A 24996-nucleotide genomic window follows, 5' to 3' on the forward strand; every position below is an offset into this window, starting at 1 on the left:
AACCACTTGCTTGGGCGTGCTCCACAATGCTTCTTGTAATCTATAATATTGTTTTTTAGGTCATTATTAATCATAGGTCATCCTTGTAAGAATTATTCACTTAAATCGAAAATTGTTTGTTACTATATTTATTATTGTGAAAATTTCTTATTTTTATTAATAACACAATGTTTGTCTATTTATTAAGTCACAATTAAATAACTAAACGACTTTTGATTTCTATGAGTTTTGCAAAAACACACTAAATTCATTATGGATGTTCACGCGAGAAAGGCTGTGCTAGAGCATGTGGTCAAGGATGGGGGTTCCTATTGATGGAGGAGGGACTCAAGCGATCACAAATGATAGTTAAATACGTCCCAAGTTCGAATCGCCCTCCTCTCCTCAATTGGGAAAAAAAAAAAAAAAAAACTTTGGATGCCCTAGTTTTCGTCCTATTAGTTTGATTCACTTGAATGTCATTCAAATTGACCATGTCAAATGACTTGACATGAACTTAAGATGTTTGAGTTTATCCTTGTGTCTTATAATTGAAATTTTATGATGAAGATTCAATATCTGTTCATTTTTTTTTTATCAATTTGATTATGTCATTCAAATTAATCGTGTCAAATGACATGGTATTAACCTAAAATTTTGAGTTTATCCTTGCATTTATAATTGGAAATTTATGATTAAGATTCAACTTTTGTACATTTCTTATCAATTCAATTCTGTTGAATATCATTCAAATTAATCGTGTCAAATGACTTGACACTAACCTAAAATGATTGAGTTTATCCTTATATCTTATAAGGGTTGTTTTATTGGCACTCCATATATTGATGAATACACCCCACATAAAATTTAAATATCAAATGCCTTGTATGCTCTAATATGAAATGACTTACATGCCCTAATTCTTATTTCTCTCACCACTTTGATTTTTGGGTTATTCTAATCATCCAGTTCTAAAAATTTGCCAACAATTTCATCCGGGTTTTGTTCAAGTTGATTAAAAGACCTATTTAATTTTTGGGAAATTTTGGTGTTTGAATATGTGGGGTGCTGTCAAAAATGGTGACAAAAAATTTGGGGTTGTTGCAAGCACTATGTATTAGACCATGTTAATGGAGCATTCATGCATACAAAAAGACAAGCCTCAATTTTTCTTCCCAGAAAGCTGCTTTTCTCAGAGAAGGGGTTTTCAGGAGGCCTTGAGATGAGCAGCTTCTTAGTGCATTGCCTCCTAAGAGTCACAATTTAAGAGTTGCATTTCTCATTTCAAAATTGGTTTCTCCTCGGATATGCTCTAGTATGATAGCAAGTGGGGTGTGAGGGTAATTTGGGTGAGTAAATGGGTGTATTAAGATAATGTTTAGTTTAAAAAGTAAGTGTGGGGTTTTTTTTTTTTCAGTATGTGAGGTGTAAATAGCAATTTGTGGGGTGCTAATAAAAAAAAACCATCTTATAATTGGAAATTTATCATTAAGGGGTGTATTCTGAGAGAGTTTAGGGAATTAATAATTCTAGGGGTATTCAATTAGAAATTTCAAATTTTTTATAAAAATCTTGGTGTATTCAATTGAGATTCTTAAAGACTTCTTACAATTCCCTATAAATTTAGGTGTATTCAACTATAACTTTTTGAAAGTCTCTAAAAGTTTAGGTGTATTGAAAAAGGAATTGGATTTGAGTGGATTTGTGATTTGGTGGATTTTGGAGGATTTCAAGGTGATATGTATAAATGCCAAAGAGCTTGGCAAATCTCACCTCAACTCTAGAAACTTTGAGAGATTTTGAGCGTACTGCTCTTTGCTCCAGAGAGTGTCTTCTCCGGTCTCCGTCCCGTCATTTCAAATTCTTTGCGAAGGTACCATCTTTCTTCCTCTGCAACTTCTTCCCATTGTTTCGAATATTGTAAGCCTCCTGTTGTTCTTCACCTGCTTCGATTCTAGGGTGTCCTTGTTGTGTAATATTACTTTCGTGCTCGTTTGTGGTATAGGATTATGGGTTTTGTTTCTATTTTTTTGGGTTTTTTTTTAGCGATTTGTTTAATTTTAGGGGTTTATTTGGTTGGCATTGTTATATGTTCTGTGGGGTTTTTTTTTCTAGCGATTTGTTTATCTTTCAGTTTTTTGTTATATGTCAATCTGTTGTTTATACTATGCTTGTAATCCCTATTAATCAATTTGTTATTATCATGTTATGCCTTTTTATAGTCATTATACTTGTTGCGTTAATAACATGTCAATCTGTTGTCCCAATCCTTTTTATAGTCACTTATACTTGTAATCCCTATTATCATGTTATGCTTTTATTGTCACGTCTCATTGTTTTATTATAATGTATCATCTAGTAAGATTATAAATGGGAGATTCACAACAAGAAAAGACAAAAGGAAACTATAATCAGTGGTCCGTGCAAGAGAACAACATGTTGTTACAACTACTTGCTGAGGTCGTAAACAATGGATGGCGTGATGCTAATGGCATAATAAGTAAGCAGACCATAGAAGCCAAAATTGTTCCCGCGCTCAATGAAAAACTTGGGTGTAAAAAAAATTGAAGATCATGTTAAGAACTATATGAAAACATTGAAGGGTCGATTTCAATCAATTTGTCAGTTTTTTAGACATAGTTCTGGATTTGGTTGGGACCTTGTCACAAAGAAGTTCACATCTAGTGATGAAGTATGGGAAGGTTTCCTTAGGGTGAGTTTTTTTTTTTTTTTAAAGAATATATTATTTACACATGATGATCTTTCATGTTTATACATTTTGTATTTAACAATTTTATTATGTTTTTATTTTTGCTAGTCTCACCCAAAGAGTCAAGGTATTCGCGAAGAGACATTTGCAGACTATGAAGATTTGATGACTGTTTTTGGTGATGTAACAACTAAAGGATATAACTCGATTGGATTGGGTGATGATACTGATGCCACAACATATAGAGTTGAAGAAAGTAGGCCAGTCAGAGTAGACGAATTTCCTCCCTTTGATGAGAACGTCGAGCAACTTGATCCATTATTCCAAAGGTCATACTATGCATCATCTTTCCTAGATGCAAATTTTGAGGCTCCTGCTGCTACACCTATACAAAAGCTACTTCCAAGGAAAAGATCTCGACCTGAGTCTGAACCAAAATTAAATGGGACTACCTCTCATATCTTTCTAATGGAAAAAGTTTTTGTTGGAATGGATTCGATTGCTGCAATTGCCTGAAATTCAAGGAATTCATTGCATAATGGCGAAAAAAGAAAAAGATAGAGTAAAAAAAGAAATGGAGAAAAAAGAATAGGAGAAAAACAACAATGTGTGGGATGCTATCAAAAAGACTCCAAACTTGGATGCTCCTAGTCGTTACAAAGCAATTGCGTTGGTTCAAAAATTAGGAATGAAAAAAGAGTTCTTGAAAATGACACCAGAATAACGCTCAGAATGGATAAAATACAATGTGGAGCGAATGTGGTTATTTTAGATTTGTTTACATCTTGGAGTGTTTACTTTTGTTTGATAACATGTTGACTTTGGTTTGGTTATTTCAAATTTGATCTTGGAGTATCTAATTTGTTTGATCATACATTGACTTTGGTTTAAATGATAGAAGAAGTAGTTTGTTTATTTGCCCAACGTATTTTCCCATTCCATTGGTCTTCTTAACATGGAATATTAATGCCATGGTCTGTATAAGTTTCGGTTATTTTCTGAGTTCTTATTTTTCTGTATTTCGAAATAGTACGAAGAGTATATTTCATAGCTATAAAACTTGCACTTGATATTGCAAGGTGTGGTACTAGTTTGAATTGGCTTTGATTATCTCGTTCTGTATTTCCTTAGCTAACAAATGAAGAGAGACTATATACTAAATGAATGATCGACCATTAAAAGCTACGATGTTGAACAGTTGGTTGCTTGATTCATGTTGTGAAAGCAAAATCATGTATTGTACTTCGATATTTCCCCACTACTTATCTTTTGATATCTTGCAGAGGAATGAGTTATTTGCATGAGAAGTAGTTTGTTTCTTTACCTTTCTCTCTATTATGTTCTAATGGATATAGTTTTGTTTTTTTAGGTGATTCTTTATATAATGTCTGAAAACATGTCTGAAGAGGAAATGGAAAGAGAAGATGAAGAATATCATGAAGCCATTAAGTTACTATTGATGGCAATACAAGCAATAGTTCAAGTGCTAAATGCGTTAATGGTTATTATACATGATGATCATATTGAACGTCCATTGGCTCGACGACCTATTAGTAGAACTGGATACGATTATATTAACAAGGTATTGAATGAGGATCCTCAAGAATTTCGAGTGCTATATAGGATGTATCTGGATGTTTTCTTAAAGCTATATGACGTCCTTACGGAAAAGACGCATTTGAAGGGTGCAAGATTTATTTGTATTGAAGAAATGGTTGCTACATTTCCACTCACTATTGGTCAAAATTCTCGATATTGCCAAACTCGGGACACATTTTGGCAGTCACATTTTACAACAAGCAAAAATTTCAACAATGTTTTGAAGGCCTTGAACACAATTGCACCAGATTTGATGGTCCAACCTAGATCCACGGTGCCTACTAAAATAAGAGAAAGTACAAGATTTTACCCTTATTTTAAGGTTAGTAATTAGTACTTATCTTAACCATGTCCTGATTAAACTTGTTTCACAAACATATTCTTAGCTATGTATTGACTCTTATAATTATTTTAGGATTGTGTTGGAGCTATTGATGGAACACATATACCAGCAATGGTATTGGGACTCGAAGTAGCAAGCTATCGTGATCGTCATGGTAAAATATCACAAAATGTATTAGTTGCTTGTAACTTTGATTTGGAATTCGTATATATTCTTAGCGGATGGGAGGGTTCAGCTCATGACTCCAAACTATTACATGATGCTGTATCAAGGAGGAACGGACTTAAAGTGCCAGAAGGTTTGTATTCATTCATTTATTTATTTATTTACAGTAGGATGTACCATAAATAATAACTTTATGTGTTTTAATTTTAGGTAAATTTTTTCTAGTGGATTGTGGATTTGCAAATCGTCGTCAAATTTTAGCTCTGTTTCAAGGTGTTCGATATCATCTCCAAGATTTTGCTGGTAATGATCGTGACCCCGTAAATGCGAATGAGTTGTTCAATCTTCGACATGCTTCCTTGAGAAATGTAGTGGAGAGGATATTTGGTGTATTTAAATCTCGATTCACAATTTTTAAGTCTGCACCTCCATTTCCAATTAAAACACAAGTAGAGTTAGTGTTTAGCTTGTGCAGGGTTGCACAACTTTCTTCGCAAGGAGTGTTGTTCTGATGAATTTCCAATCGGACTGGAAGATGATGAATCTGAAGATGAAGAAAATGATGATGAACTAGGTAATCAAACTCAAGAGCAACAACGACAAATTGCTAATGCATGGAGAGCTGGCATAGCTACAAATATGTGGACAGATGTTGTGAGTGATAGCATTCAAAGATGAGAAATAGAGAATTAATTGTTTTTACGAATTGGAGTATGGAAACACCTTGAGAGCAGCGATATAACTTCGGACTTGCATGACGTAAGTTGCTTAATGTGTGTATGAAATTACATGGCATGGTGACAGCTAATATGGAAGTAGGGCCAAATTGGGTCAAGGTTGTATATCTTTATAGACTTCTTGTCACCTTTGATAGTTAGTTGAAAACATTGGATGTGAACTTGGTATTGCGATTTGGTATTAGTAGGATGAAAATTTTGGCTTGTAATGAGAAGGAAATTGTTGATCAAATTCTCTACAATTCTCTAACTCCATGTAAAGAATTCTCTCACAATTCATGTGAACTGGAAGTTATAATTAATTCATTCAAAATCTCTGGGAATTCATTTTTTTTTTTTTTCTCTCAAACTCTCTCAAATTCTGTAGATTTAAATTCCCTGAAACTCTCTAAGAATCCTAATTAAATACACCCCCAAATATTCAATATTTGTACATTCCTAAGTTTAACGTCATTCAATTAGCCGTGTCAATTGATTTGATTCTAACCTAAGAAGTTTGATTTTATCCTCAGTCTTATAATTGGAAATTTATGGTTAAGATTTCATATTTGTAATTCTTTATCAAATACATTTGAATGTTGGCAAAGACGAAAAAGTTTCATAATTTTTTAAAATACTTTTACACCTTGTGAAAAAATGAAAGATAAATTTTATAATTGGAAATTTATGGCTAAGATTTCATATTTGTAATTCTTTATCAAATACATTTGAACGTTGGCAAAAACAAAAAAAGTTTCATGATTTTTCAAAATACTTTTACACCTTGTGAAGAAATGAACAAGTAGAAGAATAGGAAAGATTGAGACTCATTTATTCATGGATAGCTCTTTAAAGAAAAGGTTTTAGTTCGATCCATTAGATGATGATGATGATGATGATTCTTGCATCTCATTGTCCTCGTTGTTTCGTTTTATAATTTTTTATTCTAAGCATATAAGAAACAAATTGTCATTCACGCCTTCTGCCCGCTATCCCCGCCGGCACCGTTTCTTCCTTGTTGTTGCTAAAATAGTAATTAAAAGTTAGCTGAATTAACGAAATTTCAAAATAATAATCTAACAACTTATATAAGTTACAACACATCACATCCGTACTTTAAACTCGCAATAATATAAATATCAAAATTAGAGCATATCTCGAACTAGTTCAACTTTTTAATAATATTTCAACATATTTAAGTTCGAATTGTCCTTCTCCACTTAAAAATAAAAATAAAAAAAAATAAAAAAATAAAAAAAATCACAACTTGAAAAATATGGTGTGCCAAAATTTTCGTGTAACAGATAAATAGCTCCGGAGCCCCACACACGAGCGCCCTTTGTACACGTCACTGCCATATCAGAGCACAACGGAAATTGCATGTCCCTCTTGGCCAGCAAGGCCTGAAACTGATTTTTCGTGTCGATCCGCAAAAATCCCAGGTGGACGCGAGAGAGCTGCGACCAACCGCTTCAACTTCCCCGGACCCTCTAAACTGAATTCATATCAAATCTCAGAGCCCTGACCACCGAATTGAATTTAAACTTGGCAATCGAATTCATATTGAAATTCGATGAATCAGACGCCGATTTCTGGTAACTTTCCGTATTGCTTCATGTAATTTCGATTCTTATTGTCTGGATTCTTGAGTTTTCGAGGTGATTTGAACATATTCGTGACATTTGATTGGGAAATTGAATTGTCTTGGGTTTCCCTTTTGAATAAATGCTGGGAATTTAGGTTTTGTTGTGTTTCTGTGGTATGGAAATTTCACGTTCGGCTGTTGTATTTTGCTATGGATGCTTTTAGCCTTTTAGCGTATGAATAATAATAATAATAATTACTGGTGTTCGTTTACACTGCTTTTCAGTTTTGAACGTTTAGTGGTGTTTGTTTTTCGATTTTTGATGTGTTTACTTAAGTCGATTTGCAGATTGATTCTGTGGCGGAGTTCCTCTGTGTTACCCCCTATGGGTGCTCCTAAGCAGAAATGGACGGCGGAAGAAGAATTAGCCCTTAAAGCTGGAGTTATTAAACATGGCGCAGGAAAATGGCGGACCATACTTAAAGATCCAGAATTTAGTGGCGTTCTGTATACTCGCTCAAATGTAGATCTTAAGGTAGGGTTCTTTTAACACTATATACTTGTTGTACTACTCATTTTGTTGGACATGAAGTGTACCGATGCTTTTATCAAGTCTTCAATACATTTTTGAAACTATTTGCTGGTCTGTGTTCGTATGGAGTATTTAGTTTTATTTTGTACCGTCGTCGGTAGGATAAGTGGAGAAATATGAGTGTCATGGCAAATGGATGGGGCTCTCGAGAGAAAGCGAAGACAGCACTTAGAAGAATGCACCAGATTTCTAAACAGGATGAAAGCTCTATTCCTCTCAGTACTACTGTTCAAAGCGATGATGAAATGATGGATGCTAAGCCTATTTCAGTTTCCAGTGAGACCCAGCATATTTCTGGTCCCAGAAAATCTATTGTGAGGTTAGACAGATTTCTGGACTTTCGAATTCTTGTTTTTAAAAGTCACTGCCAAATCTCGCAATTAAATATTGCCCATCTGATATATTCTATTCAGTTTTTGAGGACCAATAACTCTTGTGCAATTCAGCAGGTTGATTTGTTTGTTAATGTCATTCATGACATCTTGAAGGGTTTAGATTGGTTAGTTGTGCGAGATTAGTGGCTTCATTTTGATATGGGAGAACTGATTGAACTCTAAATAAAATATTAAAACTGAAATGTACCCAGCATTGCATCTCTCTTGTTGACATGTAGGAGCATTTTGTGTGTGACTCTTATTACGATTCAGAAGTTCACTAGTTGAGTTCTCTGTCCAAATTTTTCATAATTTGAAATGCTAAATGTTGTGGACCAGTAATCTTTGTTGCATGGCTTATTTGTTTATTTGTAGTTTACTGTGGATTGTGATAGGCTGAAGGCGGGTTTGTTGTTCCGTCCACCCTCCATCAATGCTTCTTGGATCAATCAATTGTCCAACTAGTTACTTCATTTTTAAAGGTGTTAGGGTTCTGCTTAATTGAGAAGATATACAAAATCAAATGGGGTGTCTAAAATCTTCCAGAGTGTTAAATCACTGTCATTGGCATATACACAAGCATTATGTGTATTGAATTTAATGTATCATACATGAACTCCTTCAGTAGGTATGTTATGGCCTCTTGATCGATTTCACTAGAGAGATGCTTGCTCTTATTCCATGATTTGTAGACACTTACCTGGTTTTTCTATTTCCTTGTGAACTGGACTGATCTTTACTGTTGCAAGTACATGGCGGCCCCTTAACTTGAACAAACAATTATATATTATAAAACAATAGAGAACTGGTTGTTTGAACAATAGTAATGGACATATTTAATTTGTAAGGGGCACAAAAGCAAAAGGACAGTGGTCATCTTTTTGAATTCATAACTTCTTTTCCCAAGTTGACTATATAATCTCTATAGTTAAGCAATAACATTAGATTGGGGGATACTTACAAATGTTTCATTCCTTTTGTTCAGCACTGAAATAATCGTGGTATTAAAGATAAAAATTTCTGGTGTCTTTTTTATTTGCAATTATCATAGGTGTTGCTGCTATTTTATCATTTACAATTATAGACTATAAGTTAGTTATTATTCAATTAAATCAGCCTACTAGCTATTATTCAATTTTTTTTTTTCTAGTCATACTTCAAAATTTTAAATTCTGCTGTAACTTTGATGCCTAATTGTTGTTGTTAATGCTTGTAGGCTGGACAATCTTATCATGGAAGCTATAACTAGGTTGAAGGAGCCTGGTGGATCTAATAAAACGACTATTGCTGGATATATAGAGGTAGCCTCTATGTCTGACAAAAATTATATATGGTATTTGCAATTTTCTATGGCACGTCCCACTTCATTAGTATCTGGTCATAAATTGGTTGATTATATCAAACCATTTACTAAATGTTTCATGAAGTTGAAAAATATCACGAGCTAGTGATGTAGTTCAGAGTGCTCACTCAGCTAATATTTTCATAGTGAATAAATAAGGGAGTTTATTGCATTTCGATTATATGGGGCTTCTCACTGCTGTTCTAGAAAGCATCAGGGTTGGGAATATAAGAACAATTGCCAGCCACATAAAAAAAGAAAAGAAAAAAAGGAACATATATTAAGCTGATGGTGCACGTGGAACCCTCTCTTCATTGCCCCTTGCAGGGAGGCTCTGTATAATATTCAGACATCCTTATTACACACATCAGTTTTTTGGTTGCGGATATTTAGCTTTAAATTTTATATTATGCGTTGCTTTCTTTATTACTCTTTGTTTGGATTCCTTGAGGATATTTTATCTCCTTTTTTGCTTTCAAGAATTATGCAAAAGGTAGTGAAGTGTGAATGTAATTTAATCCCCAAGGATCCACTGATTAATAAGCTTGGAGATTGGCAATATTTGGTAATGCAATAGCCTTCAGTCATATCATGGTTCAAGACAAGTGGACATTGTTATTGACATTGTCATGAATTGCTCTCTTGGGTTTCAAATTCATTAAAGTTTAAGAAATTAAAAAGAAAAAAAAAGTTTAAAGAGTCGTTGGACCTGTGTTTAGTCCATACACCTTTTCCAAGAGAAATGAGTTCTTGCACAGGTCTCGTTAACTTTGAATGTCCAGTTTCATCTCCTAGTGTAACATAAGTTGTAAAGTAAACCCCGCGTATGATAGCCTACCCTTGTCAAGAAGAGTGGTTATGAAAACAATGCCTCTATTGCAAGGCAAGCCCCTCCCTCTCTTAAACTTCAAAAATAAACTGACATTTTGCAACACTGCACAAATGACATCTACGCTGGGTTCACTGATACGAACTTGTATATCCTCCCAAGGTTAATTACACGAAATCAGATACTTCAGATAGGTTATAGTTCAATTTGTTCATACCGCTGAATAAGCTGAATAACATCTACAATAATTTTAACAATAATTATGCTACGTAAGGCTACATCTATTTGTCATTTTATGCTATCGAGTTGTGTAATATGCTAGCATTATTTTCTTGCTGTCATTTTGTGTAATCAGCTCACTTTCAGAGATTTTATTTTGTAGGACGAATATTTCGCTCCTCAAGATTTCAAGAGGCTATTATCTGAAAAATTAAAATACTTGACAGCAAGCCGTAAATTGATTAAGGTAAATATATTGTGGTCTAATAATCTCAAAACGTTGTCCTATATGTATAGCTTTTATGGGTTTTTTATTGGTGTTAGATTATGTGGTTTTTGTGGAACAAACAATTAATGATTACTTAATGTGCATGGAGTTGTCATTTTTATACACTTACAAGTAAGTTGGACTTAAAAGGTCAGAATTGTTGCATGCAATGTGGTTTTTGATTGTTGTACGGCAAGTAATCAAATGATGTACACATGTATAAAAAGGTTACGTTTTCCGAGGTTTGTCATCATATTGGAATGTGTACTCCAAAAAGAAGGATCATTTGGGAATATGCCGCATACTAGAAAGTTCTGGTTGATAATAATGGGGCCAAAGGGGTAGGGAGATCAAACTGTCGATTTGGGTGTGGGAGCGTATGTTCATTACACGTGCCACATGACACGAATAATTTTAATAACTATGTCAATTTACTCTACACATGAAAGGAAGAAATTTTCATAGGTGATTGGCAACTTTATGCTTGTTCTGATTGAAATTCCTGTACATGGTAATTTCCGGAATTAATTAATGAGGTTTAGGAGATCAACTATTTAAACAGTCTTGCAGGTTTTTTCATCCTAGATTTTCTCTATTTTTAATCATTTGAGATCTGATTGATCACACGATAAATTGCACTTTTCTATGGCCCATGTAGTGCCTTTTCCCATGGTTCCACCGATCTGGTCAGACTGCTAAACACTCCATTTGTACGAGTGTAGGTCTATTCTTCTTTTATGCTCTCTAAATTCAATAAAAATAGTTTTACGCATTGTATTTTCCATAAATCTCCCGAACTTTTTCTTTATTTGAATAAATCGGTATCTGGATATCTTGAATTGAAAAGAACTTTACCTTTTAAGGCAAAAGGTAGGTATCTAAACGGGTATATTATATCTCCTTGGTTTTCCTGCTTCTCTCAGTCCACCTTTCCTCTTTTTACCTAGTAGTATCCCTCCTTTTTTTGTTTTCATTGTTGGCCTTGGGGATAAGGCCAAAAACAAAGGGCGAGAGAGAACACAGTACTCTTGCTTTGTGGCGAAGGATGCAGAGGTTCAAGTCGGTATTTTTCTTTTCCCTGCATTTGACTCTCTCTTTCCTTCTGTTGCCCACTTTGATTTTCCCCCTTTATGTTAGGGCTTAGGGCTTCAAGATAAGCATTTCTGTTCGATCTCAGTGTTTCTGTAGTGGTCCCATGATATAGGTTTAGTGGGGTCTTAATTTGTCGGATTCTGATATGATTGGTTTACTTTTATGTTTATTACTTTCTTTCGTGGTCCATGTTTGCATGTTGACAACTCAGAGTTGGGCTTTGATTTTTCCATGGTAGTAGAATGATTGATTGAGAATTTTACCTTAGTTTTTCTTAGATTTGGTAGATAAACAAAAAAAAGCCGCGTTCTTTTGACTGCTTATTGTTCCCCAAACTTTGAATGCAGTGAAGATATGCGTGATTGAATTGTTGTAAAATTTTAATTTACTCACATATTAAAACTTTATTGAAATCATCCACCTACATCTTCTTATCTGATACAATACTATACTAAACCAACTTTTACATAAGTAAATGGATGTGTTAAGACATGATTTATGAATCACAGCTTCAAGAGAGTTTGTCTAAGGCTTGAGAATCTTTGATCACATTGGTTTTTTATCTTGGACAAAAAATGGAAATGTAAATGCCATATTCTGCTTTTAAATACGTTTTTATATATGGTTATTTTTTATTTAAATAATGGGGTATTGATGCACATATTTACTACGTAAAAGTATGGAAATGTTGAGGAAATCAAGAAAATATTGATATCAGTGTAAGTTGGATGGAAATTTTGAATGGAGTGTAAAAAAAATGTCATTGTATCTAATATTGATTCTTGCTAGACGGATAAATATCGAGGATATTATGATATCTAATGCTTGCTGGTACTTGGATATATAATTTACTTGGTCTACATTACTGACTTGTCCATGTGCTTCAATTGGGATTTTCTTTGTGAAAAAAAGAAAGGACGCTAGTTTATGATTTGATATTCCTCAAGGGATGTTAACCCTGGAATTGGATATGGTTAGAGTTGATTAGAGTTTGATCTTACTAGTTTGTGTTTTTGTTTTGACAGGTAAAACGCAGATACAGGATTGCACCTACTCCAGCGTTATCCGAAAAAAGAAGAAATACCTCAATGTATCCTTTTGAGGGAAGACAGATGGCGTCTGCTTTTGAGGGAAGACGTATGGCATCTCCTTTTGAGGGAAGACCAATGCTGTCTCCTTTTGAGGGAAGGTATATGGCGTCTCCAAAATTTGAAAATGATGAGGGTACCATCCTGATGAAAGCCCAAATTGATTTGGAGCTTGCGAAGATGAGGACTATGACCCCCAGGGAAGCTACTTTAGCTGCTGCTCAAGCAGTGAAAGAGGCAGAAGCTGCCATTGCTGAAGCTGAAGAGGCAGCCAGGGAAGCTGAGGCTGCTGAAGCTGATGCAGAAGCAGCACAAGCTTTTGCAGAAGCAGCAATGAAGACACTAAAAGGAAGCAATGCTACAAAGACGGTGAGGTTCACATAGCATATTTTCCTTTTTACGTTGAATTTATTGATTCAGCTTGGTTTGAAATGCTAAAGTAGTGAGTTTATAATCTTGGTTTGAGTTTATGTTTGCTTTTAGCAAAAAGTCAGTAATTATTCTGACAACTGAAAGTCTGCCTGTGCAAATGGGCTGAATGCTTGCTTAATGAGTTTATTTACTTTACTACCATTAGAGAAATCCCCTTTGTTGTTAAACACAAGTTATGTTCATCACTGCCCAGAACCTCTCTTTGCAACTGCACTCCAACGAACACACGTATTCTGTATTTGTAGATCGTTCTAATATATATTTGAACTGTCATTGTAGTAGTTGTGGATATATCTGGCGTTCAGTCTAGTTTGGCATTTATTTTTTTGTTTAATGATTATGATGAGGCCATACATGCCTACTCTCTCTCTCTCTGTGTTCTAATTTTGATTATTGTAGATAGGGTTTAGGGTAATTGGATTATAACTTTGATTATCTTTCCCAAGCTTTTGAATTAAATTTCATTTTACTGTCAATGTATGCAGATGAATCGTCCCTGAATGAAGTTCGAAACATGCAAGGGCAACGAAAGAGAAGTTTCTTGAGACCGGACACATGTTGTTTTATTGTAATTAAACTATGTTACCAAATTCACCTACACAGAGACGGGTGATTTGTATTATGATTAGTTTCAATGTAGGAAAGTCTGGTTCATGGCGGTTTTCATTTCCTTTTGCAAACTATGAAGCTGCGTCGAAATGCAGAAAATTAGGACTCACAGTGGGATAGAAAAGTTAATTTAACAGCATCTCTTTTGTTGTTGTAATTGTCTTGTTATTTTTTCTTTTCCTTGTTTTTCTTGGTCTTCAAGATAGAAGCGGAGGCGGCTGTCATCTTCGTCTTTGAAGGTGATTTTTGCTACCCGTCACGCTCCGCCCTGCCCTGCGCGTTTAGAGTGGGGTCTTGCCTACTAACCAGAGAGGGCTGAGGGCATATGCTGTCATAGGTTGAGTTAGTTCATTCATACAGCAACAATATGTATATGCTTTGGATCCTACTGCTTAGTCTGATTCAATGATATAGTTTTGTCCTCTTTGTTTTGAGCTTATATTTATGTTATTAGGATGATTGCCGGCAAATACAGTTGGAATATAATATAGAGAAATTGACAGAAATGGGCCATTTCCATATCTTGAGACTAAAATAGGATTTTTGGGATATGCACAGGCTACGCAAATGATGTGCACATAAATTTTCTTGAAACTTAAAATGACCAAATTACCCTCCGTATAAATGGGTTATTGCAAATACTCAGTTAGCATTTTCTCCTTGCTTGTCAAAAAACCTCTCTCACGACCCCTGCTCGACGAATGGCAAAGAGAACCCCTAAACCTTCCAAGCATCACTCTTTCCGGTTCGTCTCTCTCTCTTATCTCTTTCTCTCTTTAACCCGATCATCGTCTCCATTTTTGCTTGTAAATACTTGTTTTTTGAATTTGTTTTTTTGGATTTGTAGAGATGGCAAGTCGAAGAAAAGAATGAAAAGTAAATGATTTTCATGTTGGTTATTACCAACTGAAAAGAAAACGTGAAACAAGGAGCAAGCAGCAAACTGAAAGAGATTGAGAAATAAGTGCAAAATCTCTCCTCTTCCTTCATTCCTTGGGTAATTGAGTTTGTCTCTCGTATTAATTTTTTTTTTTTTTTGAACAAATGGTATCATTTACACTAAAGCGGAGAGGAATAGGCTTAGCCTTACAATGGCTAGTAATAATATGATTTAAATTTGTCTTTCGTGAGAATCAAAGCTAAGACCTCTCACTTATAAGGAAAGAGGAACACCACTGGACTACAGTAGTAAGTGAATTCTAATTAAATACATCATCTCGAATTGGTGAATGACCTCGCACAAGTGCTTTCTTCTTTTGAAGAATAAAAACGCTCATCCTAAGAGAGTTTTGAGAAACTTTATTTGAACCCAGTGACAAGTAATATTCGTTCTACTGTCTACTCTCATATATTTATTTTGTTAAACAAATTTTTATCTTTAGACTGGAGGCCCTCAATGACTCTTGTTTTTATTTTCTTTTGTGGGAACATGAAATCATTGGAGAGCTTGAATAAAAAATTTACATTAAAAATTTGAGTGGATGCAGTACCTTTAAAATAGGCTATCAGGCTAGCCACGGGCCAAATGGTTGTGTTTAGAGCAACCTCACTCCAAGAAAATAGCTTAAGATTAGGCAACCTAATCTCCCAACCTCCCCAAAATCACTACAGCCCTACCCAATCAACTGGGCTCTAGTGGTGCCCGACAAACCACACGGGTTAGAATTGCCTAGCCCATTGAATGAAGTGATCTTACATAAGGCTGACGTCAATCACGTTTTTAATTTTTTTTTTTTTCTCTGTCAAGCACATGACTTTCATGCACAAAAGAAGGAGAGTGAGCCAACCAAAAGCAGATGGCGGGGCACACTTGCAGTCGCACTCAAATCCATCCCAACGACTAGGACATGTGTCCAAACTTGGGCTGTAAGATTTATAATCAACGGTCCAAGTATTTCCAACTTTAAAAATTAAAAAAATAAAAGAAAAATCAGAAAAAAAAAATTCAAAGTTACTATGGGTGATGGCACAATCCAACAGTCTATATTAATGAAGTTTGATGAAATAAAAGATATAAAAAAATTTAGAAAATAAACTTAGAAATTAAAAAAAATACAAGATCATGACACTTGGACCTATGAGATTGGTTGAAAATGTATCCAGATAAATTGTATTTTCGGATAATAACACGTGACAGACAAGATTGCTTAAAAATCATATCCGAAATTAAACATTAAATTATTTTTATTATTCATTAAAATAATATTTTAATACGAATCGCTTGGACAATTCATTTTAGGGGTGGAGATGCACTTGGGCAATTATTGTTAACTAAGATAGAATTACCTTAGCTCAATAGACTGGGCAGTAATTGCTTGGGCAATTTGGTAGGGGCAGGGCCGGTCCTGAGATTTTTAAGACCTGGGGTAACACCAAAAAATGTACCTTAACTTCATAAAAGAAAATTATTTGTTTTCACACATAAGACTTCGATAAAATCATTTTAAAAAACATTTCAAACTTAATAATTTAGAAACAAGGAAAAACTAATTTATTTTATATCAAGAGATGCAAACCAAAAATAGAAGTTCCTTAATTTTAAACAGCAAAAACATTGCTTCTGATTAAACCTCTTGATCTTTTAGTTGTATTTCATAAGTTTAAACTCATATGAAAAGAAATTTGTAAAAGTTGGAAAATAAAAAAGCACATATAGTGTTTCAAACCCGAGACCTCCTTGTAGTCTAACTTCTTTATCATTTGTAGGGGTGAGTACGGTTTGATGCGGTTTCAATTCGGTTTGGTTCGGTTCAGTGCGGTTTTGAAGTCAAAATCAAAATGAAACCAAACCATTTGATTCGGTTCGGAGCGGTTTCAATTCTGTTTTTGAGAAAAAAAATTACCGTTTAAAATTGCACAAAACTGCATCAAAGATGGATTCAAACCTGCAACAAAACAATAGCAAATTCTTCCATAATCTACGCCATACGAGAAATCAAAGCTAACATTTTGTAGGGATTCATGCACGCCAATGGCTGATCATTTCATTTTTTTTTTTATATGAACATATAAAATCACATTTCATATGGTCCACAGGAGTGGTAAATAGGGCCGGTTTAGAGATTTTTTAGGCCCGGGGCTACGTCAAATAATGTGCCCTCACTTTATATAAGAAAATTATTTGTTTTCACACGTAAGACATCAATAAAATTATACTTAGAAAAACACTTTAAACTTAATAATTTAGAAATAAGGAAAAACTAATTTATTTTGTATCATGAGAAGAAACAAAAAAACTCTGGGTTTACAAGTAGATAGATATGAGTTTTGTTTTTCATCTGAACTTTTAAAATGTTTTTGTATAAATCATGATGTTTTTTTTCTTATTTACTGACCTTTTCAATATGGGACTAAAAAAATAATGATATTTTTGAGTCTTTAATTGATATGTATAAGTAATAAATTGGTAATAAATTAAACTTTTTGATGACACGTTATATGATTTGTAAATTTGGTCAATGCATTACTCTTTGTGGAAGATTAGGGATAAATATTTAAAAATAACAACCCACATAGCTACTAGCTATTAATTAAAAATAAATTAACAACCAAACAAAAATTCGTAAAAATTGAAAAGAATAAACACGCACTTAGCATTTTACTTAGGTAATTTTAAACAACAAAAACCATTGATTCTAATTAAACTTCTTGATCATTTAGCCAAATTTTATATATTTATACTCTTATGAAACAAAATTTGTAAAAATTAAAAAACAAATAAGCACACATCGTGTTTTGAACCCAAGATCTCCTCATTAATTCCAAATGACAATGTAAACACGAGAAATTCCTGAAACAAGCGACAAGAATACGTGTACAAAATATATTTTTTTTTGTATTAATGATTTTGGGGTTACAATCTCTTTGTAATTTGGTCCTTTGATTCTATCTTCGTAGGGTGTGGGTTTGTGGATGAGTTGTTGATCCAAAGGGCCGTCGGGGCTTGATCTAAGGATGAACAGTTGATGAATGGATCTTCAAGGGGCGTTGGGCTTGATCTTGAAGAATGGGTGTATGAGTTTGTTGAGGTTGTTGATCCAAAGGGGCCGTTGGGGCTTGATCTTGAATTGGTTGGAGTTCTTCAAGGGCCGTCGGGGCTTGATCTTGAAGGTTGATGGATGAGCGGATCTTCAAGGGCTTCTGGCCTTAATCTTGAAGGTTGATTGGATGTGTGGATTTGTTGAGGTTGTTGATCCAAAGGGGCCGTTGGGGCTTGATCTTAGGATGAACGGATGATGAGCGATGAACACTTTCTTCAAGGGCCGTCGGGGCTTGATCTTGAGTTAGTGGAAGTTCTTCAAGGGCGTTGGGGCTTGACCTTGAAGGAGGATTTGACGAAGAACGCAGAGTGATTTCTTGATCCTTCGGGATTTGCTTGAGAGCTTTAGAGTTTCAAGGCATCTTTCTTTCTTCCTTCCTTCTTTTCTTCTTTTCCTTCTTCCTTTCTTTCTTCCTTCTTTCTTCAAAATGAATGCCTTGGCTTCCTATTTATAGAATTCTAAAACTTGATTTTTGGATTTAAATAATCAGATGAAATAAATCATTTCTGCCAGGTATTGACACGTGTCCTATTTGATGACTTTTCCAATTTATTTCGATTTTTCGTTGAGTCACACGCTACATGTAAAATTTATGTGATACGTGAGCGTTGAAATTTTAATTATTGGTCAACATTCATTTCACCGAAATTTTGATGTCTACAAATGCCCCCACTTCAAGGCGCGTCGTAGACATGTGCTTGTTACGTGTAGAAGATGCGTTTTGAAGTCCCTTAATGTAGATGTCAACCCAAGGGCCGTCGAGGCTTGATCTTGAATTGGGCTGGAAATTTCTTCAAGGGCCATCGAGGCTTGATCTTGAGTTCGACGGGAAGATTTTCTGGTTTCCTCCAATCGTTGATTTTCCGCAGGCTTACTCTTGAACTGGGCTGAAGGATTCTTTTGGTCTCCTCCGAAGGTCTGAACTTACTCTTTTTATTTGGAGTTGAATTTGATTCAAGGATGGTGAACACTTGATTTTGAATCGGACTTGTGATTTCTTCAAGTGCCATCGAGGCTTGATCTTGAACTGGGCTGGAGGATTCTTTTGGTCTCCCCCTATCATTGATTTTCCTTTGTGCTACTCTTGAACTGGGTAGCAGGATTCAGACACATGGCAGGCAAGCACGAGGTGGAAGTGATGACCTGTTTCTTTGTTCAATCTTTCCAATTCTTATTGAAGAGGGTAGATCGGAAGACTGACTCCAAGTGCCGGCTGATTGCTCTTTTCACTTTGCTATGCGAGTAAGAACAAGGACAAAGGAAAGGACATGGAGAAAGCATGATATGAGATACCTTTGCTTTTGAAGAAGCAGCGAATGAATCAGCATATATATTTGTTGTGCTTGTCTCCACATGCTTTGATGTATCATTTTCACTTGCCTTACTTGCTCCCTTTGCAGAAGTGGTATTTCCTTATGCAGGTTTGGCATCTTCTCTTGTAGTATTTGTTCCTGATGCAGGAGTTGAATGCAAACCTTGCATTTGAATGAACCATTACTTCTTGGTGGAAGCGCAAGTTTGAGTGGAGGTTCCGACATATTGCTTTCTCTGTCCTTGTCTTGGCAGCTGAGAACAAGGGCAAAGGAAAAGATAGGGGAAAAGCATGATATGAGATAGCTTTGCTTTCGCCCTTGATGATATGAGATACCTTTGCTTTTGAAGAAGCGGTGAATGAATCAGCACATGCTTCCATCTACCGTTTCCTCCTGGGTCATCTGTACTCCAGGCATCTGGTATCATCTTTGGGGAAGAAGAAAAAATTGAGTATTTCGAAAGGCTTTGCTGGGAGTGCGCCCTCAGAGGTGAGGAAGAGTTGGGCATTATCTTCAGGTCTGCCTTGCCATAAAAGATGAAGGTTGACATATATAGGGATTTCCCAATAGCAAGTGGTGGTACTGTTCTTTTACCCTTGTCGACAAACGTTTTGATCCGGCAAATCCGGCTTTTTGAAATAGTGACGACTCTTCGATCTTTGAATACGCCTCTTTGATTTCTGAACGACGCCTCTTCGATTTCTGAACGAGTGCCTCTTTTGACAAAGCTGCACGCGTTTTCTGAAAAGCAGAGAAAGCGTCGCCGAACTTTGCGCTTGTCAGCTAAAGATGTATAGCTGCGATGATGACCTCCACGTGATCTTTTGACAAAGTGGCACCCGTGCTCTGAAAAGCCGAGAAAGCGTCGCCAACCTCCACGTGTTTTCAACTTTGTCGGAGATCTTTTGACAAAGTTGAACGCGTTTTCTGGAAAGCCAAGAAAGCGTCGCCTAACTTACGCTGGAAAATCCAGCTTTTGAGATTTGCAGAGCGATGTCTCTTCACTTTTGAATAAGCGGCCCTTCGATTTCTGAACCAACGCCTCTTTGATTTCTGAGCAAGCGCCTCTTCGATTTCTGAGAAAGCTCCTCTTCCTTTTTATAGAGGTATTGATCACCTCTAACATGCACACTTTGAAGGTTGCTCATTCCTGAAAATCATCTCCGGTTTTTTGAGTTTTAACTCCATCCACCCATCTCTTTTAACACCTTTGAAAAAATGGCTAACCCATCGAACCTTAGCTTAGAATTGGGTCTCAGCAGTGATACAGGTGCGCCGCGTCAAAGTAACGTATGGCGCCCTTCTTTCTTATCTTCTAACGGTCCTCTTACAGGTGAAGACTCAGTGATGCAGGATGCAACAACAGCTACAATAGTAGCTAGGAACCTCCTTACACCAAAAGATAGTAGGCTGCTTTCAGGACGGTCCGATGAGTTGGCCGTTCAAGAGTCCCTCGCTCTTAGTGTTCAGTGTGTGGGCTCTGTGTCCAACATGGGCCAACGCCTGCTTGCTCGGTCCTGTCAAGTGGAATCATTGATGGCAGAGGTGGAAGATCTTAAGCAAGAGATTAAACAGCTTAAGTACGAGAATAGAAGTTTGCGTGTGCTTGCAAATAACTATTCGTCGGGCATGAAGAGGAAGCTTGATGAGATGCAAGAATCTCAAGGTCGCATTCAAAGTGACCGCCAAAGGCTTGCGTCTTTCTTCCAGAGACACCTTTTTCCTGCGTCATCAAGCGTTCCACCAAGTATTGGGGCCTCGAATGATCTATCTTCGATGCTTCCCGCTCCTGGAGTTTGGCCAAATAGTGGGGCTTCACGTGAACAACCTTTGTGAAAGCTCCATCTTTCTCTTTCTTTGTTAGATACATTTCTTTTCTTTTTTTTTTTTTTTTTTTCGCACTTGTAATTTCTCGAAAATCAATGAACATGCTTCATTTTATTTAGTGTATTGTGCTAAACACAGAGAAAACATGTACATCACCAAGATTTTTTTTATTCTTTTCTTTGCTTTCGGTGGCGCTGATCCACCATTCATTTATATATATATATATATATTTCAGATGGTGCCAGAAGCACCACCATTGTTTTTTTCTTTCTTTTTATTATATATATATATATATATATATATATTTTTTTTTTTTGCACATGGTTCCAGAAGCACCATCATTGTTTTTATTATATATATATATATATATATATATTTTTTTTTTTCTTTTTTTTTAAATTTTTTATTATTCTTTTAAAAGATGCTTCCAGCATCATCATTGCTGCTTTTTTTTTTTTTTATTATTCTTTTGAAAGATGCTTCCCGACATCATCATTTTTTTTTCTTTTTCTTTATATGGCCATCTGCAAGGCTGAGTTCATGGGTGAAAACCCAGGCCGAGTCTGAGAGAAGACGGAGGAGATCTTTGGGTGTGAGTTGACAAACTTTGATTTTGTCAATCACATTCAAAGGCAGCAGCAGAGGCAAGCAGACGGATGAGATCTTTGGGTGTGAGTTGACAAACTTTGATTTTGTTGATCACATTCAAAGGCAGCAGCCATGGCGGAGGTGCAGAAGCAGCCCGATCTTGAGGCAGAGTGTAAGGCGTCGAGTTTGAAGACCGGCTAGTCGTTTGACAGCGGTCAATGAAGCTCTTCGTTGATTTTGATCAAGGTGGCCAGAATGACGAGCTCGAGGTAGTTAGTGGATGTTGTTGCTACGGCTATGGAGCTTGAAGAGCTGAAGCAGCGGAGTTCGGAGAGTTTGAAGATGGAGCACAGCCGTAAGGAGGTCGATGATCGAAGGAGGAGTGACCTCTCGGACTCCCAAGCCACGCCCAGCTCCCTTTGCAGCTCCCAAAGTCGGAGCCTTTAGTCCGAGAGAAGACCTGTTGAAATAGCCAGACGAACGAAGTTTGCATCTCCTTCTGCACCCTGCTTAAAATCCCCTGCAAATCTTCGAAGAAGAGAATCTCTCTAATCTGCAACGTGTAGCTATGGAGCTCTCGGATTATGAACACCATGGAAGAGAAGGCCTTTTTTTTTTTTTTTTTTTTTTTTTTTTTTTTTTTTTTTATACAGAGCAGCACGCAGATTCCCCTGCTTCTCGGAAACCCTCCTGCCATTGCATCTTCCGCTTGATGATTCGGAGCGAGGGTGGAAGGTCGACGCTGTTTGCCTTCCGTGCCGCAATTGGTGATGTATCCCCAATACTCATTCTTCTCAATCTCCCACAACCGAGCAAAACAATTGAGAACACCAACCTCGAACTGCCTTGAATGGACACCATAGTTGTTCTTGATAAACGGATCGCCCAAATTGTTGATGGAGAAATGCTGAAGCTGTGTTAGAGCACCATAGTCGAAGTCCAAATTGTACGGATAACCCAGATGGTGCTCGGTCCTCTCGATGAGGGTTTTGCGAAAGCGGGCGAGGACGCTGGCCACGTACATCTCCTTATCGTCAGTGAAACCGCCATTGGATTCAGGCTCTATCACGGCGAGGTACGTGGTGTGCACGTTCCGACCGAGAACCATCTGTTTTTTTCGGTTGCCTTTGTGGTCTTCGGCCAATTTTCCAAGGAGATTGCAGTCATCAGTGCTAGTTACGATCAGAGGCAGATGAGATGAGATTGAGCTCGTGGATGCTGCTGGCAGACCCGAATCGGCGCTCCCGGCGAATATCGTCCTCGATTTCTTGCTGGGTTCCTCAAATTGAAGCCGCAAGCTTCAAACTTTTACCAGATAGGAGTCCTTTTGCTGGGTTCTGGATGCATATCAGTTAACGACGTCGCAGCAGTTGATCGACGATGCAGGGAGAGGTGAGGTGGAAGATGCCGGAGCAACCATTGACGACGGCGAGTATGGAGTTGTAGTCGAGGAGTCCGATCTGGAAGATACGGAGGCGCGACTCTGCTGCTTTCCCTTCGGAATTAAACCTGCCGTCTGTTCTGTCTCCTGCCCAAACAAAGCTCATAGTTTTCAGTTTCCAATTTCTTCAAGCTTCGACAGAACTTGCTTGGAGTTCGGTCTAAGTGATGGAGAAGGAGCACAACATGCCATAGCAAGCTGAAAGAGTTTGAGAATCCTTTCTTTTGTGACGGGGATTTCTCCGTAGCCAGCGCTGCTATTGAGAAGCAAATCTGGATGGAACAAGTCATGAATTCTATGTCTAAGCACTGCATTTCTCATGAAATCTGGCAAACTAAAATCCTTATCAGGAGTTGTAGGGTTTTGGTTGATGGGTTCCTTCCCTGTGAGAAATTCAAGCAAGATAACCCCAAGACTGTATATATCGGTCTCTTCGTTCACATCCCTCATTTTCATCAGCTCAGGTGCTTTGTAGCCTTCGGATGCCGAGACTTCAAGCATTTCATGGCCAGTAGTTGGATTCAGCAGAAGATGGAGGCTGAAATCGGATATGAAAGGGCAATAATGGTGACCCAAGAGTATGTTTTTCGACTTGAGATTGCCGTGAATTATCGGCCTTTCAAAGCCGGTGTGAAGGTGATCCAAGCCTTCGGCTATACCAACTGAGATTTTATAGATTATGGGCCATTTGTGAGAGTCAGGATTGCTTTCTCTCACAAACTGAGCCAGATTGCCGCGCCAATAAAACGGATGAATCAAAAGCTTCTCACCTCTCGGCCCTGCATAAAATCCCAAAAGAGGGACCAAATTATGATGCCTTATGCACCCCAAAAGCCGAATAACTTCACCAAAATCTTGAACTTTTGCAGTGCAAACAGGCCTCAAAAACCTCAGCAACTTCACCGAGTTGCTGCTCTGCAACAGGGCCTTATACAGCGTACCGAAGTTTGATTTTCCGATCACTTCCCCCGGAGCATCCAGAATGTCACATATTGTTAAGTCATCCCCATCCTGAAAAGTCACCAGCTCCTCTGCCTCCACGACTTCCTCTTGCTTCTGCTCTATTTTTTCCATATCCTTTTGCTCACTCTTTGCAGTTTTCTTGCAGTAAAAGTAGATGAAAAGTAGGAAAAACACCAAAGTTGTTGATGAAGTCAGTGCAAGAATCAAATTTAGCACCTGGGTTCTGTTCATTGTGTCAAAAAAAACAATTTCTTCATGTGAAACATTGGAGGAAAACCCAATTGAGAGATCTGGTTTTGATGTGGGGAGTTGAGAAGATGATGAACATACTGCAGGTGTGGATAACTTTCATGGGGAAAGATTTAAATGCAAGTAGGAGTCCAGAGGATTGGGATGGAATTGCAGGCAATACTTCATCGTCCTGATGTACAGAACGAGAGCTTTTGACTTTTTCAGTGGGGCTTGAACTAACAGGCATATCTACAGATTCTGGACGGGTGGGGGACGACGGGTCCTGGTTGGATTGCCCACCTCCTGCTCGATAAATTGATGCAGAGAGCGGCCGATTTCTCTGAGGGAGCTAATATAAGCGATGTGGGCCTTGGCGAGGGCGTAGCGCTGGTGAGTCGGAGTGAGGCAGCAAAGCTGGTGCTTCACTTCCATAGTAGTGGAAAGGTTGCTGGGCATGGGTGCGAGGAAAAAGAAGGACGCCATTGGGCTGATGCCAATAGGCTCACGGTTTTGGACTTTTATCCTCAACAATCCAGCCCACTCACGGTTTTGTCTTTTATCATCAACAATCCAGCCCAATCATGGTTTTGGGCTTTATCCTCAACAATCCAGCCCACTGCCATTATTATTATTTGTATTATAACATATTTT

General features: G+C 37.0%; 5 protein-coding genes across 8 annotated transcripts; 3 read left to right on the plus strand and 2 right to left on the minus strand.

Annotated features, from left to right (window-relative positions):
* The first annotated feature begins 1484 nt into the window (after positions 1-1484).
* On the plus strand, positions 1485-3604 carry LOC103964471 (uncharacterized protein At2g29880). Its single transcript, XM_048575013.1, is given in 4 exon segments — positions 1485-2544; positions 2546-2692; positions 2798-3201; positions 3203-3604. Coding segments are annotated over 4 exon segments (957 nt in total). The 5' UTR covers positions 1485-2349; the 3' UTR covers positions 3414-3604.
* A 148-nt stretch (positions 3605-3752) lies between these two features.
* On the plus strand, positions 3753-5498 carry LOC103964470. Its single transcript, XM_048575012.1, has 3 exons — positions 3753-4929; positions 5007-5099; positions 5272-5498. Exons 1-3 carry the CDS (start codon positions 4743-4745, stop codon positions 5472-5474), a joined length of 483 nt encoding a protein of 160 aa, XP_048430969.1. The 5' UTR covers positions 3753-4742; the 3' UTR covers positions 5475-5498.
* Positions 5499-6832: 1334 nt separating this feature from the next.
* Positions 6833-14368, plus strand: LOC103964451 (telomere repeat-binding factor 1). Of its 4 annotated transcripts, none has more exons than XM_048575090.1 (7): positions 6833-7107; positions 7435-7632; positions 7791-8008; positions 9280-9364; positions 10617-10700; positions 12839-13270; positions 13819-14368. In XM_048575090.1, the coding sequence occupies exons 2-7, from the start codon at positions 7483-7485 to the stop codon at positions 13831-13833; spliced, it is 984 nt and encodes a 327-aa protein (XP_048431047.1). In that variant the 5' UTR covers positions 6833-7107; positions 7435-7482; the 3' UTR covers positions 13834-14368. The 4 variants fall into 4 exon arrangements, with proteins under 4 accessions (XP_048431047.1, XP_048431049.1, XP_009375658.2 ...); XM_009377383.3 differs by having other exon boundaries at positions 6834-7107; positions 7446-7632; XM_009377385.3 differs by having other exon boundaries at positions 6835-7107; positions 7446-7632; positions 12839-13275.
* A 7459-nt stretch (positions 14369-21827) lies between these two features.
* LOC125472915 lies at positions 21828-22423 on the minus strand. The gene is made up of 2 exons (XM_048574991.1): positions 22360-22423; positions 21828-22324 (listed from the first exon to the last, which is right to left on the minus strand). Exons 1-2 carry the CDS (start codon positions 22410-22412, stop codon positions 22006-22008), a joined length of 372 nt encoding a protein of 123 aa, XP_048430948.1. The 5' UTR covers positions 22413-22423; the 3' UTR covers positions 21828-22005.
* Positions 22424-23262: 839 nt separating this feature from the next.
* On the minus strand, positions 23263-24510 carry LOC125472926 (putative kinase-like protein TMKL1). The gene has a single exon (XM_048575026.1). It carries the CDS (start codon positions 24343-24345, stop codon positions 23263-23265), a length of 1083 nt encoding a protein of 360 aa, XP_048430983.1. The 5' UTR covers positions 24346-24510.
* Between the last annotated feature and the right edge of the window lie 486 nt (positions 24511-24996).

The sequence above is a fragment of a genome, unplaced genomic scaffold, assembly GCF_019419815.1.
Source record: "Pyrus x bretschneideri cultivar Hongxiangsu unplaced genomic scaffold, Pyrus_bretschneideri_v1 Contig77, whole genome shotgun sequence".
NCBI lineage: Eukaryota > Viridiplantae > Streptophyta > Magnoliopsida > Rosales > Rosaceae > Pyrus > Pyrus x bretschneideri.